Below are 26,345 nucleotides of genomic sequence, written 5' to 3' on the forward strand. Positions count from 1 at the left end.
AATTTTGTAGAGGTCCACTAGGCAATGCTACATGTGAAATATCAAAGCTCTAGGCCTTCTGGTTTATTTTTAGAAAATGTTTGAAGATTTTCCTATGTAAAATCAAGTGACCCCTGGGGCGGGGTCAATTTTGACCCCGGGGTCATGATTTGGACAACTTTAGTAGAGGTCCATTAGGCAATGCGACATGTGAAATATCTAAGCTCTAGGGCTTCTGGTTTTTGAGAAGAAGATTTTTTAAGATCAAGTAACCCCTGGGGCGGGGCCAATTTTACCCAGAGGGTCATGATTTGAACAAAGTTTGTAGCAGTCTACTAGGCAATGTTACATATCAAATATCTAACAACTAGGCCTTCTGGTTTATTTTTAGCAAATTTTTTAAGATTTTCCTATGTAAAATAAAGGGACCCCTTGGGCGGGGTCAATTTTGACCCCGGGGTCATAATTTGAACAAACTTGGTAGAGGTCCACTAGGCAATGCTTCACACCCAATATCTAAGCTCTAGGGCTTCTGGTTTTTGAGAAGAAGATTTTTAAAGTTTTTCCTTTCGGTTGCCATGGCAACCAGAGTTCTGCATGGAATTCAATTCTTTGAACAATTTTTGTAGAGCTTCACCCAAGGAACATTCCTGTGAAGTTTGGACGCCGGACGCCGGACGGTGACCCATCCTAATAGCTCACCCTGAGCCTTTGGCTCTGGTGAGCTAATAAGAAAATTTCACCCCTGAAAAAAAAAAAAACGAAAACAACTGAAGGCCAGCAGGTTTACCTTGTTCTGGGTCATATTTCTCCTCTGTAATCACCTGTAAGCTTTCCAGAACATCATCTACAAAATATATTTATATATAGACAAAACAAATAATACAGATAATAATAATAATTATAATAATGATATGGAATCAAAGCTAACAGCAGGTGTTTGTAAAACACAAATCATATGAAAGGAGAGTAGATAGGTTACTTTGGTTGCTGTGCCATTGATCTTTGACCAAATGACCTCAGAAACAATGGGGGTCATCAAATGACTACAGGAAATCATCCTATGAAAATTGAAAGCCAAAGTATGCTTCGATTATTGAGCAGAAACTGTTCTCAATGACAGGCACATCTACTGACTAGAGGTAATCATCCTGTGATGTCTGATGACTGTACATCAACTGATAATTGTAGGTCAAAGTATGCTTTTGTTATTAAGCAGTATTAAGAAATGACTGTGACCTTGACTTTTAACCCATCAATCCTAAAACAATAAGGGTCATCTACTGACTACAGGCAACCATCCTCTATGAAATCTGATGACCATGTCAAAGTGTTCTTCAGTCATTGAGCAAAATCTGTTTTCAGTCTCAAGGTCATTGTGACCCCAATCTTTGATTCATCAATCACCAAAACAATAGGGTTTCCCTAATGACCCCAATGAAATATCCTATTAAGTTTGTCTATTTCAAGCTGAAGCGCATTCTTTAGTTATTAAGTGGAAACTGTTTTCCGTTTCCAGGTCATCTGGATCTTGACCTTTGACCAGATGACCATAAAAAAATAATAAGGATCATGTACTAACCACAAGCAGTTTAACAAATGAAGACCAAATTGTTTTTGGTCTGAAGATCACTGTGACTTGATCTTTGACCTACCAACCCCCAAAACAACAGGGGTCATCTGTTTGACCACAACCAATCATACTATGAACTTGCAATCATCCAATGAAGTTTATGGACTGATGGGCAAAGTACTCTTGAGTTAATAAGCAGAAACGATTTTCAGCCTTGAAGTCTGTTTGACTTCACCCATTGACCTACTGAATCCTAAAACAAGAAGGGTCATCCACCTACCACAGGCATTTAACCATTGAGAGACCAAGCACTCTCTAGTTACTGATCAGAAAACAAATGGTCTTCAGACAAACTGACTGTCAGACTGTCAGTCAATGAGCAAAACAATATACCCACTCTTCTTCAAAGGCATAAAATTTTATTACACTGACTAAACTACAGCTGATACCTCTCACCATATCAACTATAATAAATGTAACTCAGTGTATCTTTTTGAATACTACTTGAATTCTAAAGTACCCTTTTACCATGCATGAAGACCTATAAAGTAATATAAAACCAAAATTCATGAAAAATACTGATACAGATTTTGTGAATTGACAAATTTTCTAGAACTTCTTTAAAAGAAATGTAAATTACATGCTGTCTATGTAGTATCAAAAGTCTGTTTGCCAACTCTGTAACTGTCATAATTTACCAAAAGTAATACTAAGCCTGTTTGTACCTTTGCCTGTTAAAACTTAACCAGTAGTACACTCAAATCTGTTGCCACCTATGTGACTGTAATAACTAACCAAGTGAAACGCTCTGTTTGCTACCTCTGTGTGTGTAATAACTTACCCAGTGAAACACTCTGTTTGCTACATTGTACCTCTGTGTGTGTCATAACTTACCCAGTGGAACACTCAGTCTCCTTGCCACCTCTGTGACTGTCATAACTTACCAAGAGGAACACTCAGTCTCCTTGCCACCTCTGTGACTGTCATAACTTACCAAGAGGAACACTCAGTCTCCTTGCCACCTCTGTGACTGTCATAACTTACCCAGTGGAACACTCAGTCTCCTTGCCACCTCTGTGACTGTCATGTGAGGTTTAAGGTATGCCCATTTAACTTTCTTGTCCACTTTCTTCCATTCATTTTGTTGTTTCTTAAAGGTCTTCAGCTTTACACTACCCACCTTTATGTATAAAACAAGAACACCATGATAACCCTTGATACCTAGATTGCTCACTGAAGTTTCACAGTCCAAACAGTTATAAATTGAATTATATATATATGTAGAAAAAAGCCCAATGAACTGACTATCATATTTTGATTTAATTTTTATATTTTGAAATTGGGTCAGCAGCAACCTATAGTGAAATGCGAACTTACCCTTGCTTTTTTTAAGAAACTGGAATAATTTGAAAAACTTTAGTAGAGGGTTGCCATAGGAACATTTGAGTGGCATTATTGTAAAACCAGACCAGCAGTTTTTGACTGATGAGAATCAAATTGTTCTGAACAATCACGGGTGGTAGAGTGCTACCAAAGAAACATTGTATGAAATTATTTCCAACTAAGGCCAGTAGTTTCCGACAAGAAGATTTTAAAGACTTTTTGTTTTATACAAGACTTCTAACCTGTATTTGGAAGAAAAAGAAGAACAACAACAGCAAGATATGTGACCATGCCCTGTGCAGACATGTTTTCAACATGGTACATTTGTGGTCAGAGACCACCAATCCAAAGTAGTACAAGGAACATATGGTAAATGAAATATACACCTGGGAACAAGATAAAGCTAAGCTCATTCTGACTGGTCAGTTGCGTAAACTAATCCAAGAAGACAGTTGTTTTTTTTTGTTGCTTTTTTTAATCTAACCTGTTTTTCTGCATTTGCTGTATTTGATTACACATTTTGAAACTATTTGTTATATTTGGTGGAAGAAAAAAACTTTTGTTACATGTTTTTCTCCAATCATGTCAATGATGTAAACAGGGGGTCATACTATTCACATGAAAAATACTCAAGTAAAGTACATTGTATCACATAATTATATATTTATTGTTTGTTATTTTGACTAAACTGAGATAATTCTTGAAAAAAATGCAATAAGATATGCACGTTTTGATTTATGAAAGGCCACACATGTCATAATATTACAATGGAGATCTATGGGAAAACAATTGGTGGCTTTAACCTAATGTGTGCAATAATTTCAAAATTGGAGTGCAGATTATTGTCATTTTAAGACTTTTACTATTTGTAGTTTGGACAGCATAGCACCAATTAGCAACAAAACTGGATTGTCTGAACAATGCTAAAAAGTCCCATCTATGAAACACTCATGTCAAGCTACATCAACTTTTACCAAATAGATTCAGAAGAGACGTTGTCTGAAAAAATGCGGATGTATGAACCTTAGACATTGGTTGACAGATGGCAAGTGATCACAATAACACTCCTTGTACTCTGGTGAGCTCACAAAATAATACAGCAAAATTACTGAAAAATATACAAGAAATTTATAACTTAAGTATTTTTAAGCAGATAACCTAGTCAAACTCATTTTGTATTTTCAATGAACTCCCTATATTTCAAAAACTTTTTAAGATATTGTAAAAATTAAAATGAACAGCCTTTAGTCAGGCACAACCCCCCCCCCCCCCCCCCCAAAAAAAAAACTGTCTACAGTATATCCAAAATCTCACATGTAGTTGCCTGCTGTGATGTTGACATGGTGTGACAATATTTGACTGAGATGAATAGTGTTGAAGGGTTCTCAGTAGACTAAGCCATCGTATGACAGGATCTTTGGATATGTGGTACGTGGACAGTAATCCTCTAGTTAGAAATCCACTCATCTTGAAAACATTTTTTTGCCTGAAAAAAAAATATCATTCAAAACTCATACATAATGCTCAGAATATAGAAAATGCATAGTCTCATATCACTGCCTTATAAGGCTATACTTTATTGCAGTGTTTGCTGGCTTGGATTACTTGTGATCAAATCAACGGACGCTTATTAAAGTATATTACACTGGCGATACTGCCGGCATCAAAATGGGTCCAACTATTGACTTCTTACTGACTTAGACTTCCAATCATAAATTCATTCCTTCGATCCCCATGTAGAAAATATGATAAAATTAACAGAAAAACACCATAAACATTTTAAAGAAACTGGTATTGGAACTTGTTAGTTCTAGTAGTCGCACGTATGCATCAATGATCCGATAGAAAGTATTTCATGACACAAATTTTTATCATCCTGCTTAACGAGATCTCATTCACTTCCCACATGATGTTGGTGCAATTCAATCTGTAAACATTTCAACTTGCAGATCTACTTATCTTTATAGCTCTTTCAGTCTTTGGCTTTAATGAATAATTTAATGAATAAAGAGCCACCGTAGCACAGTGGTAGCACGTCCACCTTGAGATCGAAGGGTCCTGGGTTCGATCCCGGCCACTGCCTTGGTGGTAGTGTCCTCAGCCAAAACACTTTAATTTACCTCTCTCTCTCTGCTCTTAGAGGTTAGTTCCATCTGGAATGAGTCTAGAGAGCCATTAATATAAGTTGTAAGAACTTGTTTGGCAATCGAGAATAAATAAATTAGTATAAACTAATAAATAAGGTGAAAATAATCGAGTACGAACCCAAACAAACATAGTGATTAGATAATACCAATATATTTGTGTTGCATTATCATGAACCTGAATTTTATCGCTATACGTAAAACTTCAACTATTCACCTCAAGAACTATACACAGTAATTATTATCTGTTGTGGATATCTATCGCTACTTCAAGGGCGCAGACATGTTGGATTGTACTTACTTTTCGCAACTATTATTTCTGCACATCGTGAGATTGGCAAACGTAAACACGAATCAACAAGTAAATTCCAAAGTTTTTCTTTGACAGATAATCAGTATTAATTTATTGTAAGTATAGGTGAATTTACTAACTTAAACCAAAGTTTCTGCACAGAAATTTTCATGATTATATTTGTTCGAGAGTATGTGTTGTAGATATTCTCAGTTCAACTGTTCCAGTACTCGGACATGACCAAGTTGCCTGGCCTGGCAGAGATATCGTTAAACCGACATTAACTAACTGAAGTCACACCTTTGCATACTGATTTTAATACTTACATTTTTATGACAACATAGGCAACATTATATTGGATTATCATGTCACTTTCAGTTTAAAGGCACTGACGTCCAGATTTTTGCAAAAAAAAATTGTAGCGTGACCGCTCCTTAAGTCCTCTGGATAAATAACTTAAGACACTGTTTTGTATCTATCTAGTTTATTTTCCATAACCAATAGTATAACTTCTAACTGACAGAGCTAACTAAATTCCATCTAGCACAAATAAGCCTTTAAGCATTTCATAACTCTCTGTCTCCGTCTTCATTCCTTCTCAGGCTGTGCACAGCGCAAGGCATTAGCCCTGGCCTGCTTCCGAGCCACCACGTGTTGCTGTGTGCCAGGCTTCCCCTCACTATGTCCGACAATACACATTTGTCTCCATTAACAGATTGGTCAAATACATCCTGACATAAGCAAAATTAATGAATTCTGGTCAACCGAAAGTATATAACATAGTAAACTATTTTGTAAATATAGATAAATTGTCACCCAATTCCATCATTTACTGCAATATAACACTTATATGACCTGATAACTTTAATGCATTTTATTTGCACTGCCTAGAAAAAAACATGTTTTTCTATAGTGACGCATTATTAATACACTAGATCTTAACTTTTAGTCTCGCCTTTTGTAAGAAAGGTTCTTAACTACGAACGATATAGGAGAGTGTGTTCTTTCAAAAAAGAAATTATATCAATATTTTACAAATTAATAGATAAAATTGAAGTTTGGTCATGTTATGAACATTAGAATTTGAGTTTTTGTTTCTAAACTATCTTAAAAAATGTCATATCAAGAAAATAAGATGCCGGGGTTGGGAATCAAACTCTGGCTGTAGCTGTAGTAAAACTTTCCAGTAGCTTTTTTACATACGGGACACAAATACCTAATATAATTTTATCATTCAATATGCTGTGCTGCTAAATGCCTACACTAAAATGACATCATGTAAGTGTGCGTGAAGTCAAGTTTTTTTCAACAAGAAAGAGCGCACATATTTGTCTACATTTTAGAATCGGAATATTATAGCAAAAGATGTTTTAACTATTTAATATTTATACACTTTTGCGCAAAGATTATGAAAATAAATAATGCAATTTAAAGGCAAATAGAGAATCCGCAAATCATTGGCATGAATGAATTACGTTGTGTAATGTCTGTTGATTTGATTCATATTGATCATGTTGAAACGCTTTGAAATAAGATAACTTTCTATCAGATTGTTTGTTTAAAATGATAATGTGCTTATTTAATGTTATAGCTTTACTCAACCTAGCAATGCTTCAGTAGTTTTCTGATCGCTCATTCCGGGCTGTTGGTCTGTCAACATTTAGCTTGTATCATAAGGCTGTATTTTCAAGACTTCATGAAAATGTCAGAGATTACCTTGATGAAATTAGCCGAGTCGAAAATGGTCCCTCTCGGGTCAAAACTAGTCACTAGGTCATCAAGAAAAACCTGTGTATCAGATAGAGGCTGATTTCAATAATCTTGATGAATTTTGTCAGAATGATTACTTGATAAAATTTAGCGAGTTGAAAGATCATTGGGTCAAAATAGTCACCCAGTCAAATCAAAGGGAAAACCTGTGTATGCGATGAGCTGTATTTTTCCATAATTCAGAATTGGTCAGAATGATTACTTGATGACTCTAGGCGAGTACGAAAACGGGTCATCTGGGTGCAAAAACTAGGTCCCAGGTCAAATCAAAGAAAAACTGTGTAAAGCGAATAAGCTGTATTTTTCCATTAATTTTCATGAAATTTTCAGAATGAAACCTTGATGAAAGCTATTTCAAGTTCGATATGGGTTGTATCTGTCCAAAATTAGTCATAGTCGAATCAAAGAATATACTTATTTATACTATAAATTTTCTTCCAATTTGAAGATAATTGGTCAAATATTTTATTTCCATCAAATATCACTAGGTCAAACAGTTACAACACTTTATGATGGTTTCCAGTAGCGACTAGGGCCAATTGCCTCTTGTTTCTACGGGAAGGAAAGATTATGATTTGACAGTCTGAGTAATTCAACAGTGTTGTTGAAAAGGACTTGATTCGGTGTATTACGCGCCGACCGTACCACCCGTTTCATACTTCAGTAAGAGTCTGTTGATTTGATTACGATTGGTCAAGTCGGCAAACCCTTTGATATAAAATAACGTGCTAACACAGCTGAACAAGATTATTTCAGTTACCATTCAGTTATTATAGTTCTTTTCTCAGGTTTGCGTTCTTGAAATTAAATTACGCCAACGTATAACGCACATTGTGCATAAATAGTGTTAACATTTTGCTATAATTATTTCTGTATCAGTCTGTGAAACAATGTTGGGCGGTTAATAACGCCTGTTTTACCAGCGGTTTTAATGGTAAAACGCCTGTCATACTCCTGAAGTGGTCATACGGTCATACTTGTCAATTGTCAATACTGTCATTAGTCAATACTGACTGTTAGATATTTTGCAAAGTTTATGACAATTCAAATAATGTACTGTGTTTAAGAACATTGGGCTTGATTATGGAAATGCAGGCATTAATTTAGTTAAAGCAACCAATAAACAAATTGTCAAAGTGTCGATTGGTCAATACTGATTGATGATGGTATTAAACATTTCTGTTGACAGTTCACAAAGATATATAGTTTTGCTGAACTAATTTTAGAAAGTATTTATTAACTGTATCTGTTTGATTCACAATGATAAATCTAATGATTTTAGCTCGACTATTCAAAATAGTAGAGTATGGAATACGCCATGCTCGCGTCCGCGTCGGCCTCCGTTCGGCGTCGCGTCCGATTGTTAAGTTTTTGTTGTAGCTGGTATCTCAGCAACCACTTGTGGGAATGGATTGAAACTTCACACACTTATTCACTGTGATAAACTGACTTACATTGCACAGGTTCCATAACTCTATTTTGCTTTTTTACAAAATTATGCCCCTTTTTCGACTTAGAATTTTTTGGTTAAGGTTTTGTATGTAAGCTGGTATCTCAGTACTCACTAATGGGAATGGATTGAAACTTCACACACTTGTTCACTGTCATGATCTGACATGCACAAAGCAGGTCCCATAACTTTATTTTGCTTTTTTACAAAATTATGCCCCTTTTTCAGCACAGAAATTTTTGGTTAAGTTTTTGTATGTAAGCTGGTATCTCAGTATCCACTAATGGGAAAGGATTGAAACTTCACACACTAGTTCACTGTCATGATATGACATGCAGTGCAAAGGGTCAATAACTCAACTTTGCATTTTACAAAATTATGCCCCTTTTTGAACTTAGGAGTTTTTGGGTTAAATTCTTATATGTAAGCTGGTATCTCAGTACCCACTTATGGGAATGGATTGAAACTTCATACACTTGTCCACTGTCATGAGCTGATAAGCACTATGCAGGTTCCATAACCCTATTTTACTTTTTTACTAAATTATGCCCCTTTTTCGACTTTCTTATTCATTCAAGCGACAAGGCTGTTAAATAGTCGAGCGTTGCTGTCCTCCGACAGCTCTTGTTTATATTGGTATAAATAATTTAATGAAAAACCGCTGCAAAACACCTGGATCCTTTCATGGAAGTGGTTTAATTGTGTTTTGATAGCAATTGTCACATTGCCTAATTGACACCATGTCTTACAATATACAATAGATGTTGCAGACCTGTCTATCTAGTCACTAAATTAGCTGTCAAGATCAATAATCATTACGGTATGTAAAAGTGTTGAATAAACCAGTATTGACCACCCAAGAGTGGCCATAGTATTGAATCGACCAGTATTGACCGGTATTGACCGGTTTTAACCAGTATTGACCGCCGGCCTGGTCAATACTCATATTGAACGGCTTTTTGCCAACATTACTGTGAAATTAGCAGGACAACCATTTTTTATTCGGACAACCAGAATTCTTTTTAGACAACCAAACTTTCGTATACCAATCATGGATAAACAGCCAAAATTACAGTTTCGGGCAACCAGTTTCAAAACTTAAATTCACAGACTGCTTAATTAAGGCAGTTTACCTTGAGTAAAGCATTAACACTCCTCAATTTTCATTGTAAAACTTCGTAAAAACAACTTATTCTCATGGGTTTCCATAACATATAGTCATATAGTAATTAAGGTAGTTCTGCACGTTTGGATCGAACAATTTTCTACAATGTAGAATTTGATCAAACTCCGATTTTTCAAAACTTCATACTATACCTAGAAAATTCAGCAAATAAAAAGGATACGGTCGTGTGCTTGATTTTTTGCTAGACTGATTTGAAAAATGTTGACCTCACGCAATTTTTCATAATGGAAGTCTATGGGAAAATCATAACTTTCATAACATTTTCCTGAGTAGAAATTTTTCTACAATGTAGTTTTTGATGAAGCTTCTCACAGTTGTAAATAAACATATTGCCTATAATATGGTGAAATAAAATATATAGGTTTGTGTGCTTATTTTTGAGACATTTGACCATGATTAAAGTGAACCGAATATTTCATGCTAATTTTGAGACATTATTTTGAATTATTTAACTTGTCATATGTTTTAATGTCATATGTTGGCTATAGAAATATAGTAACAGTGTCATTTTAAAAAATTTACTCACAGGTTGTCATTAATTCATAAAATGATTTTCATTTCCGTACGCCGAATCCAGGCTTTATTCTACGTTTTCCGGATAAATGACGTTACGCCATCACTTCCGGTTTATCAAACGTGCAGAACTACCTTAAGTTAAATCTAAGCTTTCTTAAGAAATATAACATTATTTTCCTGATACCTATTTTTTTCTCCTTTTGTTGTCATATGATCAGGAAACCAGTGCCTTTAATTTACAAAATTATGCAAATGTAACAGTCTCAGGAAAAATGTTCAACCTGAGACCTCTGGCTTACCGTGCTAACGCTCTACCTCTTGAGCTACCGAGGCCACCCGATACAAGAATACCTACACATCTTCCCTTTTATTGCGAAACATTGGCACTCCTGACCAATGTCTTCCTAAGACTGTTAACCAAATTCAGATGCACACCCCAGCTCCAAGGGTGAATATCTCGGTAGAACCTTCAAACGTAACAGTCTTAGGAAAAATGTGCAGCCTTGACTTGGACTCGAACCTTGGACTTTCGGCTTACTTCTTATAGCCAGTTCATTTGTTGGTGTTTTTAATCACACAGAAGCTCTTAAATCTGCCTTTTTCCAAGCAAACAAAGAAGGAAAATCTTAAGAAAAAGCATTTGCATAAAATTAAAACAAATGGTAACTCTCGACAAATTCAACAGTTAAAAAAAATGAAGCAGGAACCCATCTGCTGTTACTTTTCATCAGTTAGGAGTAGATTGATAGAAGGGCTGTTGTAAGATTTATCTTTGCTAAACTGTTTACTTCATTGTATCATAAATGATATGTTTCTGTATATACCAGTATTTACAAAATATATAAGCTATAAAATATCATACACTATGATTAACTATGTCTAAGACTGTAACTTTGACACATTAAATTTTAGACATTAACATTTAAAAATCATTTTGTGTAGTCATTGCTATATCCATTAACACTTCTGAATATAGAACTACTGATTTGTTTCTTGTTTCAGAAATGGTCAGTGTGAATCCAACAGCACTTTTTGTGTATTCAGTTAAATAGACAAACTGTTCAAAATGAAAAACATCCTGAATTGAGAATATTGGAATATTTGAAAAGCAGACGACAAAATAGAACAATGATATCAAAGAGATACGACCATCTACTTCGACTGTTGCTGATCGGGGAAACTGGGGTTGGTAAAACATGCCTCCTCTGCAGATTTGCAACTGATGATTTTGTGGAATCTCATATTTCTACTATAGGTATATCAGATTTTTATAATTTTAGAAAACAAGGAGTTTTAGCTGATTCTGTTTTACTCACTGATCTGTTCTGAGTTTCTGCTAACATTTGTAATTTTGCATTAAGGACAAATTTTAAATGTGGGCAAGTTGATTTTCAACCTTGTATGTTTTTTAATTATGTTTGCAAGGTATTGTGTTATCTCTTGATTGTCTGTGATGATAAAGTTTTTTGTTTAGTTCCACTTTTTGTTGAAAGCAATGAAGAACTATAAGTTTGAAATTCCTTACCTTTGTATTATCATTTGGTAGGTTAGGTAGGTTAAGCTCCATAAGTTTCCCTCTTGCTATTTGTCAGAATGTTTAGGCCTTTGTAACTGCGGTATTTGCTGGTTCAGATTTTTGTTTACATTAAAGGTCTATTTTTCTTGAATACCATAAGAGCTACTGCTTTAAATCCATGTACAGCTGTTTATTATCACTAGATGAGTTGGATGATAATTCTCTCTTGTAAATTTTCTGCAAATTTTGTTAGAAAATTTATATTTCTTGGTTAAAGTTTGTGTTTAGGTTCTCTTTTCTTGATTAGTGTAAGATCTGTAGCACCATTTTTGTTTTATTGATAATTTTCAAGAGAGAAGAAATAATCGCTATTTTGACAGGTATAGATTTCAAGATGAAGACCATGGATTTAGATGGAAAGGTAGTCAAGGTGCAAGTCTGGTATGTTCCAGCTGTAACCATTCTGTTTTTTATTGCGTGTACATGTATATATTATTTTGTTGTACATTCATTATTATCCCCAGCCGAAGTTGGAGGGATATAGATTTTGTGTTGTCTGTTCTGCCATGCATGAGTTCATCCGTCTGAAAATGAAAATTCTTACCATTCAAAAATTATTTTAGCTAGCATTACCAAACCTCATATATTTATTAATTAGTACATGACTTTTGCTGATAGTTTTATTATGCCCCCCTTTGAAAAAGGAGGGGTATATTGTTTTGCAGATGTCGGTCGGTCGGTCTGTCGGTCGGTCGGAATGTAGACCTATCCGTTTCCGGATGATAACTCAAGAACACTTGGGCCTAGGATCATGAAAGTTGATAGGGAGGTTGGTCATCACCAGCAGATGACCCCTATTGATTTTGAGGTCAGTATGTCAAAGGTCAAGGTCACAGTGACCCTGAATAGTAAAACGGTTTCTGGATGATAACTCAAGAACACTTGGGCCTAGGATCATGAAAGTTGATAGGGAGGTTGGTAATGACCAGCAGATGACCCCTATTGATTTGAGGTCAGTATGTTAAAGGTCAAGGTCACAGTGACCTGAAGAGTAAAACGGTTTCCGGATGATAACTCAAGAACACTTGGGCCTAGGATCATGAAAGTTGATAGGGAGGTTGGTAATGACGCAGATGACCCCTATTGATTTTGAGGTCAGTATGTTAAAGGTCAAGGTCACTGTGACCCTGAAGAGTAAAACAGTTTCCGGATGATAACTCAAGAAAGCTTAGGCCTAGGGTCACGAAAGTTGATAGGGAGGTTGGTCATGACCAGCAGATGATCCCTATTGATTTTGAGGTCAGTATGTCAAAGGTCAAGGTCACAGTGACCAGGAACAGTAAAATGGTTTCCAGGCAATAACTCAAGAACGCTTGGGCCTAGTGTCAGGAAAATTGATAGTTAGGTTGGCCATGACCAGCAGATGACCCCTATTGATTTTGAGGTCATTAGGTTAAAGGTCAAGGTCACATTGGCCAGGAACAGTTAAATGGTTTCTGATCTTCTTGTCCAAAACCATAGGGCCTAGGGCTTTGATATTTGGTATGTAGCAAAATCTAGTGGTCCTCTACCAAGATTGTTCAGATTATTTTCCTGGGGTCAAATATGGCCCCACCCCTAGGGTCACATGGTTTATATAGACTTATATAGGAAAAAACTTTGAAAAACCTCTTGTCCAAAACCACAGGTCCTAGGGCTTTGATATTTTGTATATGACATCATCTAGTGATCCTCTACTAAGATTATTCAAATTATTCCCCTAGGGTCAAATATGGCTCCACCCTGGGGGTCACATGGTTTACATATACTTATATAGGGAAAAACCTTGAAAATCTTCTTGTCCAAACCACAAAGTCTATGGCTTTGGTATTTTGTAATGTAGCATCATTTAGTGGTTCTCTACCAAGGTTGTTCAAGTTATCCCTCTCGGGTCAAATATGGCCCTGCCTCAGAGGTCAAATGGTTCATATAGACTTATATAGGGAAAAACTTAGAATCTTCATGTCCATAACTTACATCATTCAAATTTGGACCACATGTATAGTTTTAAGTGGCAAGATGAACCTTGACATGAGTTGACCTTGATCTTGACCTAGTGACCTACTTTCACATTTCTGTACCTACAGCCTTCAAATTTGGACCACATGCATAGGTTTGTGTACTGAAAAAAAACTTTGACCTTGTTATTGACCTAGTGACCTACTTTCACATTTTTGAAGGTACAGGCGTCAAATTTGGACCACATGCATAGTTTTTTGTTCCAAAATAAGATTTGACCTTGATTTTGACCTAGTGACCTACTTACACATTTCTCAAGCTACAGCCTTCAAATTTGAACCACAAGCATACTTTTGTGTACTGAAATGAACTTTGATCTTGACATTGACCTAGTGACCTACTTTCATATTTCTGAAGATACAGGCTTCAGATTTGGACCACTTGCATAGTTTTGTGTTCCGAAATAAAATTTGACCTTGATTTTGACCTAGTGACCTACTTTCACATTTCTCAAGCTACAGCCTTCAAATTTGAACCACATGCATAGTTTTGTGAACCGAAATGAACTTTGATCTTGAGATTGACATTGTGACCTATTTTCACATTTTTGAAGGTACAGGCTTCAAATTTGAATTGCTTGCATATGTTTGTGTTCTGAATTGAAATTTGACATTGATTTTTATCTATTACCTACTTTCACATTTCTCAAGCTACAGCCTCCAGATTCGAAGCACATGCATAGTTCTGTTTACCGAAATGAACTTTACCTTGAAATTGATCTAGTGACCTGCTTTCACATTTCTCAAGCCACCGCTTTCAAATTTGGACCACATACACATTGTTTTGTACCTAAATGAAATTTGACGCCAAGATCAATCTGTAATCTCTTGTTAGGTTAATAGGTTAAAGGTCAAGGTCAGATTAAACCAGAATGGTAGAACTTTTGTTTACAGTGAGCATATAATTTCTGTTCCATGTGCAATTACTGAATGCATCAAGGGGGGGCATTTCGTGTTCGATGAGCTCTTGTTCACCTTGACCCAGTAAAAGCAGAGTTTTTCCCCTTGATTTGATAAAAAAATGTGTTTTTCTACTGTATCCTGAGTAACCTATTGATAGATCTTCATGAAAATTTACACAAATGTAGGTCACTACAGGGCACTGGTACATGCATAATTTTCATCAGTACCTTTTCAGTAACTGCAAAGTTATTGCCCTTTAATTGTTTATAAATCATAAATTCCCACAAAACATAGTAACCCATTGTTTGATTTTCATAAAACTTAATACAAATACAGGTTACTATAGAGTGGTGGTAAATGCTCAGATTTCATCAGGATCTCTTGAGTAAATGCAGAGTTATTGCCCTTTAATTGTTAAGTATTTGAAAATATAGTCCCCTCATTCACAAAACAAGCGGGGGAAATAAATTCACTGAATTTGCTTGTTCAGCTTTAAACCAGCAGATTTAAAGTAAATTATATAATTGTTTACATGAAAGATTAATAAGCCAAAAGTGGTTATTGAAAAAATACAGACACTCAGATACAAGTACGATCAGTTAAAAGAGCATTGACAGAATTTTTTAAAAATATGTTGAAATTATAACAAAGTTGTTTTATGATCAAGACCTGTGCTCAGTTCATTTTACAGTCGAAATGGTTACAGATTTTAGCATGTTATTTTTTGACTCGGTTTGGTTGGCATGGGATTGAGCTATGGTCAGGTCCCCAGTGTCGGAAATTAAACTAAGAAGATATCTTGCAAAATATTACAGTAGCATGAGGTTTTTCATTGTGTCTGTAAAATAGCCTGCCCACTTAGCTCAGTAGGTAAGAGCATGGGTCTACGGATCGTGGTTCCATCCTCAGGGGTGGGGGCGGGGGGTGCGTGTTCTCCGTGATTATTTGATAAACGACATTGTGTCTGAAATCATTAGTCCTCCACCTCTGATTCATGTGGGGAAGTTGGCAGTTACTTGCGGAGAACAGGTTTGTACTGGTACAGAATCCAGGAACACTGGTTAGGTTAACTGCCCGCCGTTACATGACTGAAATACTGTTGAAAAACGGCGTTAAAAACCCAAAACAAACAAACAAACTGTAAATGCATTTAATGAAACTTTCAACACTCCCTTTGATAGATGGCAGCTATTTGAGAAGTTTTATACATGAGTGTATTGTTAGTAGTTTGTTAAGATATTGCCAAAATATCATATGGGTGTTTTACATTATATTAAGTATATAATACTTGTTGCAGTGATTGTAACCTATAGCTGAAAAAGAAACTCGTTATAAACATGGCATGTTATTGTTTTGTAACAACAGGGATACAGCAGGTCAAGAAAGATTTGAAGCTATCACAAAACAGTTTTACAGAAGAGCACAGGTTTGTTATTGATGTATTCATAAGTTGATATGACTGTAATAGTTTTATATAATGTTATAGTTCATATATTTAGATCACAGATAATGTTATTGTTAAATTATTGTGACAGTTCCCAGCCTTAGTGTATGACTCTTCTGTTTATCTCACTGAATTCAAAATTCTAATGAGAATTGTAAAAGACAAAGATTTAGTGTTTTGTACATTTTTCACTGATACAGAAGGAAAAAATTGATGAAAGCTAGATTTAGCCATTGAAAAGACTTGCAAAAAAGAAAAATTAATTTGTTTACATGTAAGATCAACATCTAATACATGTTTTTCAGTGGATTATTAAATTTTGGAGTGAAATATATCTGGTATTTTCACAGTTTAAACTATCAACTGTATTTTTCTCTGTATAAAACTGCTTTTAAACTAGAACAAAATGTTGCATTTTGTGTTTCTTTAAGTGAAATATATTTGATCTTACACTGAAGCAAACAGCTATCGTCTATAAATGTTATTCTTGAACACCAGATATCGTATTCTCTTGAAAATATATCATTTTGGTATTCCTTAGGTGAAATATATACCAGACACTACAAAAGTGTCTTTTCATTTTGAATTAATGAAGGGAGCTGAACTAAACAATAAAATGTAGTTTTTCCTGCTGAAACATCAAAATTCCTTCTTCCTTAAAGGCTTGACATGTACCTATCATAGACAAAGTCAATTGAATCAAGGTCTTCGGTGCTTGAAACAGCATCAGTGTCCAAATGTTATTACACCAAGCATATGTATTATTAAATTTATGTAATGGCTTCCTTTCACTCCCACAATGTCAAACATGTGATAACTCTTGATCTTACACTAAAACAAGAAATATCTTGTAATGTGATATTTTACACATGTTGGAATATTTTGTCGCATGGGACATTTCAGTATGTTTGATAATATGTTTAAATTTAAAGGAGTAAATGTAATATTTTCTATTGCAGGGTATTTTGTTGGTGTTTGATATATGCAGGAGTTAATGTAATGTTCTCTATTGCAGGGTATTTTGTTGGTGTTTGATATATGCAGTAGAAAATCTTATGAAGCAATACCAAAATGGCTAGAACATGTTAAACAGGTATGTAGATTATGTAATTTGCAATAGAGGATGAATTTTCTTAGACAGCTCCAACTTTTGCAAGCAAACAATAGAACTACTAAACATGAAATCAACAGTATCCCTGGAAGTGATCACGAAATTGCAACTTACTTCTCTGCACAAATATTAAGTAACCTACCAATTAAAGAATAGGTAGAGCTATTGCACTTACCTGTTTGTCAACTTCCACATTCCCGTTTGGTTAAGCTTTTTATGTAAGCAAATAATGATCTCAGTAAGCACTGATGGGATTGGATGGAATCTTCAAACACTTGTTCATTTTTGATGATTTCACATGCAGTGCATAGATATCATAACTCTTACTTTGCATTCTGGCAGAGTTATGCCCTCTTTAATTTAGAAATTTTATGGGAAATTTGAGGTAATCTGTTGTTTAGCATCATAAGAGAGGATGTTTTGTTACTCAAAATTGTCTTCTTTGTACTTGTTTTAATATGTCTCTCTTTTATTTATGTCAACTATTTTACTGCAAACAAAGCTTTTGAATTGCCGAGTGTTCTTGACCTCTGACAGCTCTTCTTTATGTCTTAGTTTCATTATTTTAACTTTTACTGCTGAAGAACATGTAGAGTTTTTGGATGCACATGTATGTCGGCATCGGCATCCCAGTTTGGTTAAGTTTTTGCATGTAAACTGGTATCTCAGTAACCATTTGTGGGAATGGATTGAATTCACTATGATAATCTGACATGTACTGCACAGGTTTCATAGCTCTACTTTGCATGTATTATTATTTGATGAAACATTGCCGCATTTACAAAAACTATCATAGTTTTAATGAATAATGGAGTCTCTAGTCATGTACATGTATATGATAAGGCTTAATACTTGAATACTGATTTTAAGAAACGCTTTTTTCTTTACATTTCAGTTTTGCAAGGAAAATGTTGTGGTAACATTGATAGGTAACAAAAGTGATAAGTTAGATGTAAGACAGGTGCCTTTTATAGAAGCCCAAACAGTAAGCAAATATCAAAAATACTTTGTAAAATGCTCTTAATTATTGTTCAACTCCTATTTTAAAGATATTTATTTTATTTTAAACTTTCCACATTCTTTTCATATTTTTTTGTGAACTATTAAGAAAGGCAGTATCTACCGGTACTGTTGTCCAAGATTTCTCTATAGTATCTATTTGATATAGGGTATCAAGCTTGATGTAAGAGACATAGAATTCAACTAAATCAAATATTGGTCTCAAAGGCTGTATAATATTAGAGTAGAGAAATTTTAATGAAACTGGTTTTGAAAAAAGTATCCTGAAGTCAAGGTGTTTTTGTTGTTGTTTTTTTTTACTGGCTTTGACCAGGTCATTCAGAAGTTTTTAATGATTTTTACCATAGAGTGCTGGAGAAAAGTTCAGCAGTTGTCATTTAGTGCAATAAGATCATTGTTTTCATTAATTTATTTCAGTTTGCTGATGACAATGACATCAATTTCTTTGAAGTCAGTGCCAAAAATAAGAACAATGTAGATAAGGTAAGAAATAAAAAGATTACAGTATTTCGTTTTATGAATAACTTATCACAGATCCTGTTCCAGTGAAATGCAACAGTCGTTAAGAGGTTTCTAATGATATGAAAAACTTTCCAGCACAATGAAGTACTGAAAATAGAAAATAGTAAGACTTCCATTACAGTTTGCCTGAATATGTGAAAACTCATTAAAAATATATCATTAAGCAAAATTAGGCAAGTCATAAGAAGAGTGACAAGTTGTCACAATATAATGCCTATCACAGCAAATCACAATACCTATCACAGCAAATCACAAAATAATGCCTATCACAGCAAATCACAATATAATGCCTATCACAGCAAATCACAATATAATGCCTATCACAGCAAATTACTTTTTGACTGTAAGATACTCTGCTAATATAGCAGAACTATTGTGAGTTTTCTCATTCATGGGCCTTATCATCAGATAAGAATAAGTCAGAGTGTGGACACTGTCAATTTTTTATGTTTTTTTGTAATTCAAAGGCCATAACCGGAGCCTCTGTGAGAATTTGACTGGTTATATCACTTGGCCGAGATATTATACCAATAAACATTATGACCAAGTTTGGTAAACACTGGATAAGAAATACTCCAGTTAGACAGTTTTGTCAATCTTTAGTACTTCAAGGGCCATGACTCCAGAGCCTCTAGAACAATCCAGTTGATTATCGAACTTGGCAGAGATATTATACCCATAAACATTATAGCAAGTTTGGTGAACATTGGATAAGAGCTGCTCAAAATAAAAAATGATTTTAGTGGAAGTGATCACATAGTACATCTTGTTTCTCAGGTGTTTTAAAGATTTATGGTATCTGCCAGTGCCAGTTTTAATTAAAGCCAAAAGTAAACCAGTCAGATTTGGTTTAAATCATCACTCTTTGTTCGTCTGGTGTTATTTGTTGTTTTTAGCTCACCTGAGCCAAAGGCTCAAGGTGAGCTTTTGTGACTGTTCAATGTCCGTCGTGCGTCGTCCATCATGTGTCATGTGTCCGTCAACATTTTCTAAAAAGTCTTCTTCTTGAAAACCACTTGGCAGAATTACACAAAACTTCACAGGAATTATCCTTGGGTGGTCCCCTTTAAAGATTGTTCAAAGAAATTAATTCCATGCAGAACTCTGGTTGCCATGGCAACCGAAAGGAAAAATCTTCTTGTCCAAAACAGCAAGACATAGAGCCTCGATATTTGGAATGTGACATCATCTTATGGTCCTCTATCAAGATTGTACAAATTGTGCCCCTGGGGTGAAAAGAGGACGCACCCCGGTGGCGGTCACAAGTTTTACATAGACTTATATAGGAAAAACTTTAAAAATCTTCTTGTCTAAAACAACAAGACCTAGACCTTTGGTATTTGGTATGTAGCATTGCCTTGTGGTCCTTTACCAGAAATATATAAATTATTACCTTGAGGTGAAAAGAGGCCCCGCCCCGGGGTGCCTCAAGTTTTACATAGACTTGTTTAGGAAAATACTTTAAAAATCTTCTTGTCTGAAACTACAAAACCTAGGCCTTTGATATTTTGTATGTAGCATTACCTTGTGGTCCTCTATGAAGATTGTTCAAATTGTGCCCCTGGGATGAAAAGAGACCCCATATTGGGGATCCCAAGTTTTACTTAGGGAAAATTTTTTTAAAAATCTTCTTGTCTGAAACTGCGAGGGTTTGGCTTTTGATATGTGGTGTGTAGCATTGCCTTGTTGTCCTCTACCAAAATTGTGCAAATAATTACCATGGGGTGAAAAGAGGCCCTGCTGCAGGGGTCCCAAGTTTAACATAGACTTATGTAGGGGGAAAAAATCTTCTTGTCTGAAAGTTCAAGGCCTAGGACTTTGATATTTGGTATGTATTATTTCCTAGTGGACCTGTAACAGGATTGTTCAAATTATGCCCCAAGGATGAAAAGAGGCCCCGCCCTGGTGGTCACTTGTTAAATGAGTTATATAGGAAAAAATACTTCAAAAATTATCAGATCATATTTCCTAGACTGTTTAATCATATTTACCTGATGTACCCAAGTGATTAAGTGTCACCTTACTGTGACGTTGACCTACTGACCTCCTTCCTTGTTTTTTGAGATACAGCCTTGAAATTTGGATGTCATGTACAGTTTTGCATACCGATCTTAAAACTGACTTTCAGTTACCATTAATGACCTACTGACCTACTTTCTAATATTTTAGCATCAGTTTGCCATTGAAACATGTGGCTCATATTACCCAGGTGAGCGATTTAGGGTCATCATGACCCTCTTGTTAAAATTTGACAGTTCTAAACAAGCATTATACCACTTACATTGATTGCCGGTGAAAGCAAGAATTGAGTTCAAGATACTCTCTTTCATGTATAGCTGTCACACTGGCAGAACACCTCTGTACTTAACAGAATTGCTTACAGAGTATATTCCTTGTAGACAAGGTTTGAGATCGTCTGAAAATTCTGAATGTCGTTAGTTGTTCCATACAACAATTGCAAAACATTCAATGATAGAAGTTTCTGTACTATTGGTCCAAAACTTTGGAATGAACTGCCGTTAGAACTAAGCAAAAGTAAATCACTTCACACATTCAAAAAAATTCGTAAGACTGTATTTCAGAGATTTCTTGGCATTGTTTTGAATTTTTGATAACTGTTTATCACGCGAAAACAGCAGGTGATAGATCTCAACATTTTTGTAAAAGGTTTTACATTTCAACATTTATATCTCCAAGGTTTGTTTAATAAACACACTTGTTGGTAAGGCTCTATGGGAAGGGAAGTATGTAGTATTTCTTTCTTAAATAGTATATGATGGCGCCATTAACTGAGGGGTTTGAACCTGTATATGCAGCCCTTCTGGGCGCACCAGATGCTTTAAGCATTGGTATTGGCAATAGGGGTAAAATGAACTCAAGGAGAGGGGTGTGATCAGGACTGTTTGTTACAATAAGGCTGTTATTATTATTATTGTCATTATTAATATTGTTATAGTAACTATTATTATCATTATCATGTACAACGCCATTAATCATTGTGTAAAAACAGGTGTTTAATCAAAATATTCAGTTTCAGTTTCAGTAAAAGGGATAATTATCTAAACCTGAAGATTTATTATGCCCCCCTTCGAAGAAGGAGGGGTATATTGTTTTACAGATGTCGGTCAGTCTGTCGGTATGTAGACCAATTGGTTTTCGGATGATAACTCAAGAACGCTTGAGCCTAGGATCATAAATGTTGATAGGGAGGTTGGTCATGACCAGCAGATGACCCCTATTGATTTTGAGGTCAGGAGGTCAAAGGTCAAGGTCACAGTGACCTGGAACAGTTAAACGGTTTCCGGATGATAACTCAAGAATGCTTGGGCCTAGGATCATGAAAGTTAATAGGGAGGTTGATCTGGTCAAAAATCAAGGTCACAGTGACTCGGAACAGTTAAACGGTTTCGGGATGATAACTCAAGAATGCTTGCGCATAGGATCATGAAACTTGATAGGGAGATTGGTCATGACCTGCAGATGACCCCTATTGATTTTTAGATCAGTAGGTTACAGGTCAAGTTCACAGCGACCTGAAACAGTTAAACAATTTCCGGATGATAACTCAAGAATGCTTGGGTCTAGGATCATGAAAATTGATAGGGAGGTTGGTCATGACTAGCAGATGACCCCTATTGATTTTGAGGTCAGTAGGTCAAAGGTTAAGGTCAAAGTGACCAGGAACAGTTAAACCATTCCCAGACAATAACTTGAGAATGCTTGGGCCTAGGATCACGAAACTTGATAGGGAGGACCAGCAGATGACCTCTATTGATTTAGAGGTCAGTAGTTCAAAGGTCAAGGTCAAAGTAACCCAGAATAGTTAAACCGTTTCAGGACAATAACTTTAGAATGCTTGGGCTTAGGATCAAGAAACCTAATAGGGAGGCTGATCATGACCACCAGTAGAACTTTCATGTACAGTGACCAAATAATTTCTGTTCCTTATGCAATTACTAAATGCATCAAGGGGGGCATTTCATGTTCTACATGCTCTTGTTACATCAAAAACCATGATGTAGAAATTCATGTAAAACCATGGTGTAGAAATTCATGTTTCTTCCAACAAACAGTCATTGTTTAAAGAAAGTTTTTTGTGTTTATTTAGTAATAGTGCATATGTCTAAAAGTAAACTTACACATCCATTCAACACGTGAAAAATTCTAACCGTTATGTGACACCTCTATACCCATAAATCCATGATCTATAGATAATCCTTACTTTGTCATTGTTATATCATATAATTATGTTTTCAGCCTTTTCGTGACATGTGTCGAGACATTTTGAATGTTGTTGAACAAGAGGGGGAACCAGAAAAAGAGAACACCAGTATATTGATTGACACTCCAGCACAGACTGATACCCAGAATACATCACACACTGAAACATTAAACCAGGAACCTTCTGAGGCAGCCAATCAGAATCAAGGAAATTGGTGCTGCAGTATATCTTGAGACAGTCAAGAAAATATTTTGTTAGTCAGTTTAGTCAGTCTGAGCAGTTCAGAGATAGGAACTTGACAGATACGAGAATAAAAGTAATAGTCAATTTCTAGACATATGTCCGAATTCAAGTCATGATTCTAAATATGCATTTACGTATTTTATAATATTGTGGCGATTACTTTAGCTTTAAATTTCTTCCCAAATTGTAATAAATAAATGCCTTCTATAAATCATATATATTTATTTGTCTGACTACCTTAGCTATGCATACTTCTGTTATATACCCTTTGACATGAAATGTTGATTTTATTCAAGCTCTCCTCTTCAGTCATTTGTGTCACAGGATATTGAATTGATAAATTGTTTGTTTATTTTTTCAAGTAACTTGTATATTTTTGATGATTTTCTATTTTATTTTGATGTATGTTTTTATAACTCTTTAACAATGCAGGATATTAAAGCAGCTTTATATTTTATATACTATTATATCCATTTACTGTCTATGAAATAAGGCATCAAAGGTGCTTCCATTCCATCAATCACTTTGCACTACAAAAAATAAGTTAGCAACTTCAATATGAATTGAAGGTTCACCAGGAGGTGAGCAGAATTCATAGAGGTTTGTTGTTTGTAGCGATGGGTTTGTTGTTGTTGTTTGAATTTATGCTAAAAGTAAATAGAATTGATGTTAAAAGAATACTATGACTTTTTTCCCCGAATGCAGTTAAAAATCTTATATCTGCATACCTTTAGCTAGTCTATATTCTGTTAAAAATGTAATTTTTTTATAGACTTTTGATAACCTGTTAAATTAAAAAAAAGTTTAATATAAGCAGAATTTTATCCTTTATACTTCATTTTTTTTTAAGTTACGCACTAGTACTTGGCTTATGGATGTAAAGCTGATATAGCAACAGGAATTGACCCTAGAATAGAAGTGATATATCCTAGTCAAGATTCATTAAGATTTTTCTAATTTGGCATTTACACGGAATAATGGATGTAGTATGAAATATGTTAATATGTTTGAAGTGTGTAAATATTGAGAAAATCCAGACATTGTAACTTTGTATGCTCCCATGTTATCATGTTATATAACATGAATTTAACTTATACATATGTGTAAACCTGGAAATGATTTTGAACTTTTTAAATGTGTACTATTGCCATTGCAAACATTTCTAGGTTTACAGTATGCAAAGAGGGATAAATTTTGTATCTGTCGTTAAGATAAGTAGACATAGGCAGTTGAACAATCTACTATATAATTTGCACTAATATTGGAATTCATATTTACATTATGTTCAGAAGTGAAAAGGTTACACAGTCTTAGAACTGAAATGAAATCTAAATAAAATGATATTTTAAGTCTCCCTAGGTCAGTTGTACTTAAGTTTTTGAGTCCTGTACAGTAAAAACAAAATGTTCGATTGGACTTTTTGATAAATTAAATATTAGATTTTAATTTGAAGACAAAGGCTATTGAACATTCTGTTGTATAATTTACACCAATATCAGAAGCTGCAGTAATATTCTTTACCTGGAAAGGTCACAAATCTGAAATCTAGGAAAAATTATAATAGAATTTTATGTTAACCGTGAGCCTGCTGGCTGCAAGAGATTCAGTTTTTGCGACCAGTGCAGACCAAGATCAGCCTAGGCTGATGACATGGTCTGTACTGTTCACTATTCAGTCTATAAATTTTATGTGAACATTCCTTTGAATAATAAATGATAATGCCCAATTTGAATGATAGACCAGTCCATATAAGAAATTTAGCAGGGTAAAGGTTAAAGACCAAGGTCTATAAAACAGTCTCATTAAGTTGGTGCTGTCTGTAAATACATGTAACTATATTTTCTTCTATAACTTACCTATATATTCATTGTGTAAAATGGTACACAGAAATGTAACATATATATGCATATTATTCAGTTTGACATAAGTAATGCCTTACACATCTTGCATTTCACTGGAGTATGAGAGTAAAGTTACCTGACAACTTTTTGACAAACTTTGTTGTCTTGTAACTTTATTTAAAGTCTGAGTGGAATTGTTTCGTTGTTGTTTCAACTGATGATAGCATTTAATGTTTTGACTTATTTTAGATTTTGTTTGATTCTTGTTAACCAGTGTTGATCAACGTAAATGAAAATAATGTAAAACAGAAGGTTTACAGATATTCAAAAAAATCTTTATTTGATAATGTAATACCATAGGCATTTTAGCACATTTTGTTTTCTGCCAAGCGACCCTAACATTGTATTTCTTTACCTTCTCAAAAATGTCACTCTTGTGAAGTGCATTCAAAACCATGAAAAAAAATGAATTTGCCGTTTCCTCATCTGTTTTACAGGTAAAATAAGGCAAAATGTACCTGGCCAGAACTGCTAAAAATGACAGTTATTAAACAAGGTACATTTGTGGATACTTGAAATAATTGTGGCAACAGATTAAGTTTCAGTTACTGAAGAATTTGTATGAAGTTTATGTTAACAATTTGTTTGTTGTTTGTTAGAGATTTGTTAGTACTTTTTTCTGTTTTGCTTTGTCTGTGATTTTTCTGACATTCCATTTTGTAATTTCTTATATATCCAAATAAGATGCTGCTGTGCAATTTACAATTATATTATTTTCATAATAAATAATAAAACAGTTCTTTGTCTGAATGTTTTGTATTTCTGTTGTAATACTATTAAAGATAACTGAAAATGTGTTTAAGGACCCTGCCTACAGTGAAGCCAAAATGACCGTTTGCTTCTATTTATGGTTTAGATGCTTTTAAAAATAATATTTCTGTTGTCAGATAGCAAATGTTTACTTGGAACATGACAATCTGTCAGATTAGCTGGGGAAAAAATCCCATTTTCGACCAAAATCGCATTTGGGCCCTAAATCTCATGTCCTGACACATATATTGGAATAGGTCAGAAATCACTTAACAGAGATAAAAAATGCTTTGATCAGATTTTAAGTTTCTATTTTTTGGCTGAAGCACATGCTTAACCAGGGTAAGCCCCACTTCTCCACTT

At 34.8% G+C, this 26,345-nt stretch overlaps 2 protein-coding genes across 5 annotated transcripts in view; one reads left to right on the plus strand and one right to left on the minus strand.

Annotated features, from left to right (window-relative positions):
• Positions 1–5,387, minus strand: part of LOC123543215 (translation initiation factor IF-2, mitochondrial-like) — a 29,629-nt gene extending 24,242 nt beyond the window's left edge. The window contains exons 1-4 of one of the 4 annotated variants that reach the window (XM_053542771.1): positions 5,297–5,387; positions 4,250–4,421; positions 2,597–2,732; positions 770–826 (exon numbers count right to left, since the gene is read on the minus strand). In XM_053542771.1, the coding sequence (XP_053398746.1) occupies positions 770–826; positions 2,597–2,732; positions 4,250–4,402 (346 nt within the window). In that variant the 5' untranslated portion in view covers positions 4,403–4,421; positions 5,297–5,387. The other 3 variants (XM_053542772.1, XM_053542788.1, XM_053542778.1) reach the window with 3 other exon arrangements.
• On the plus strand, positions 5,356–25,971 carry LOC123543199 (uncharacterized). Its single transcript, XM_053542800.1, has 8 exons — positions 5,356–5,487; positions 11,296–11,548; positions 12,190–12,250; positions 16,135–16,195; positions 17,229–17,306; positions 18,220–18,309; positions 18,762–18,827; positions 23,124–25,971. The coding sequence occupies exons 2-8, from the start codon at positions 11,422–11,424 to the stop codon at positions 23,319–23,321; spliced, it is 681 nt and encodes a 226-aa protein (XP_053398775.1). The 5' UTR covers positions 5,356–5,487; positions 11,296–11,421; the 3' UTR covers positions 23,322–25,971.
• The last annotated feature ends 374 nt before the right edge of the window (positions 25,972–26,345 follow it).

Source organism: Mercenaria mercenaria, chromosome 1 (assembly GCF_021730395.1).
Source record: "Mercenaria mercenaria strain notata chromosome 1, MADL_Memer_1, whole genome shotgun sequence".
In the NCBI taxonomy this organism is placed as follows: Eukaryota; Metazoa; Mollusca; class Bivalvia; order Venerida; family Veneridae; genus Mercenaria; species Mercenaria mercenaria.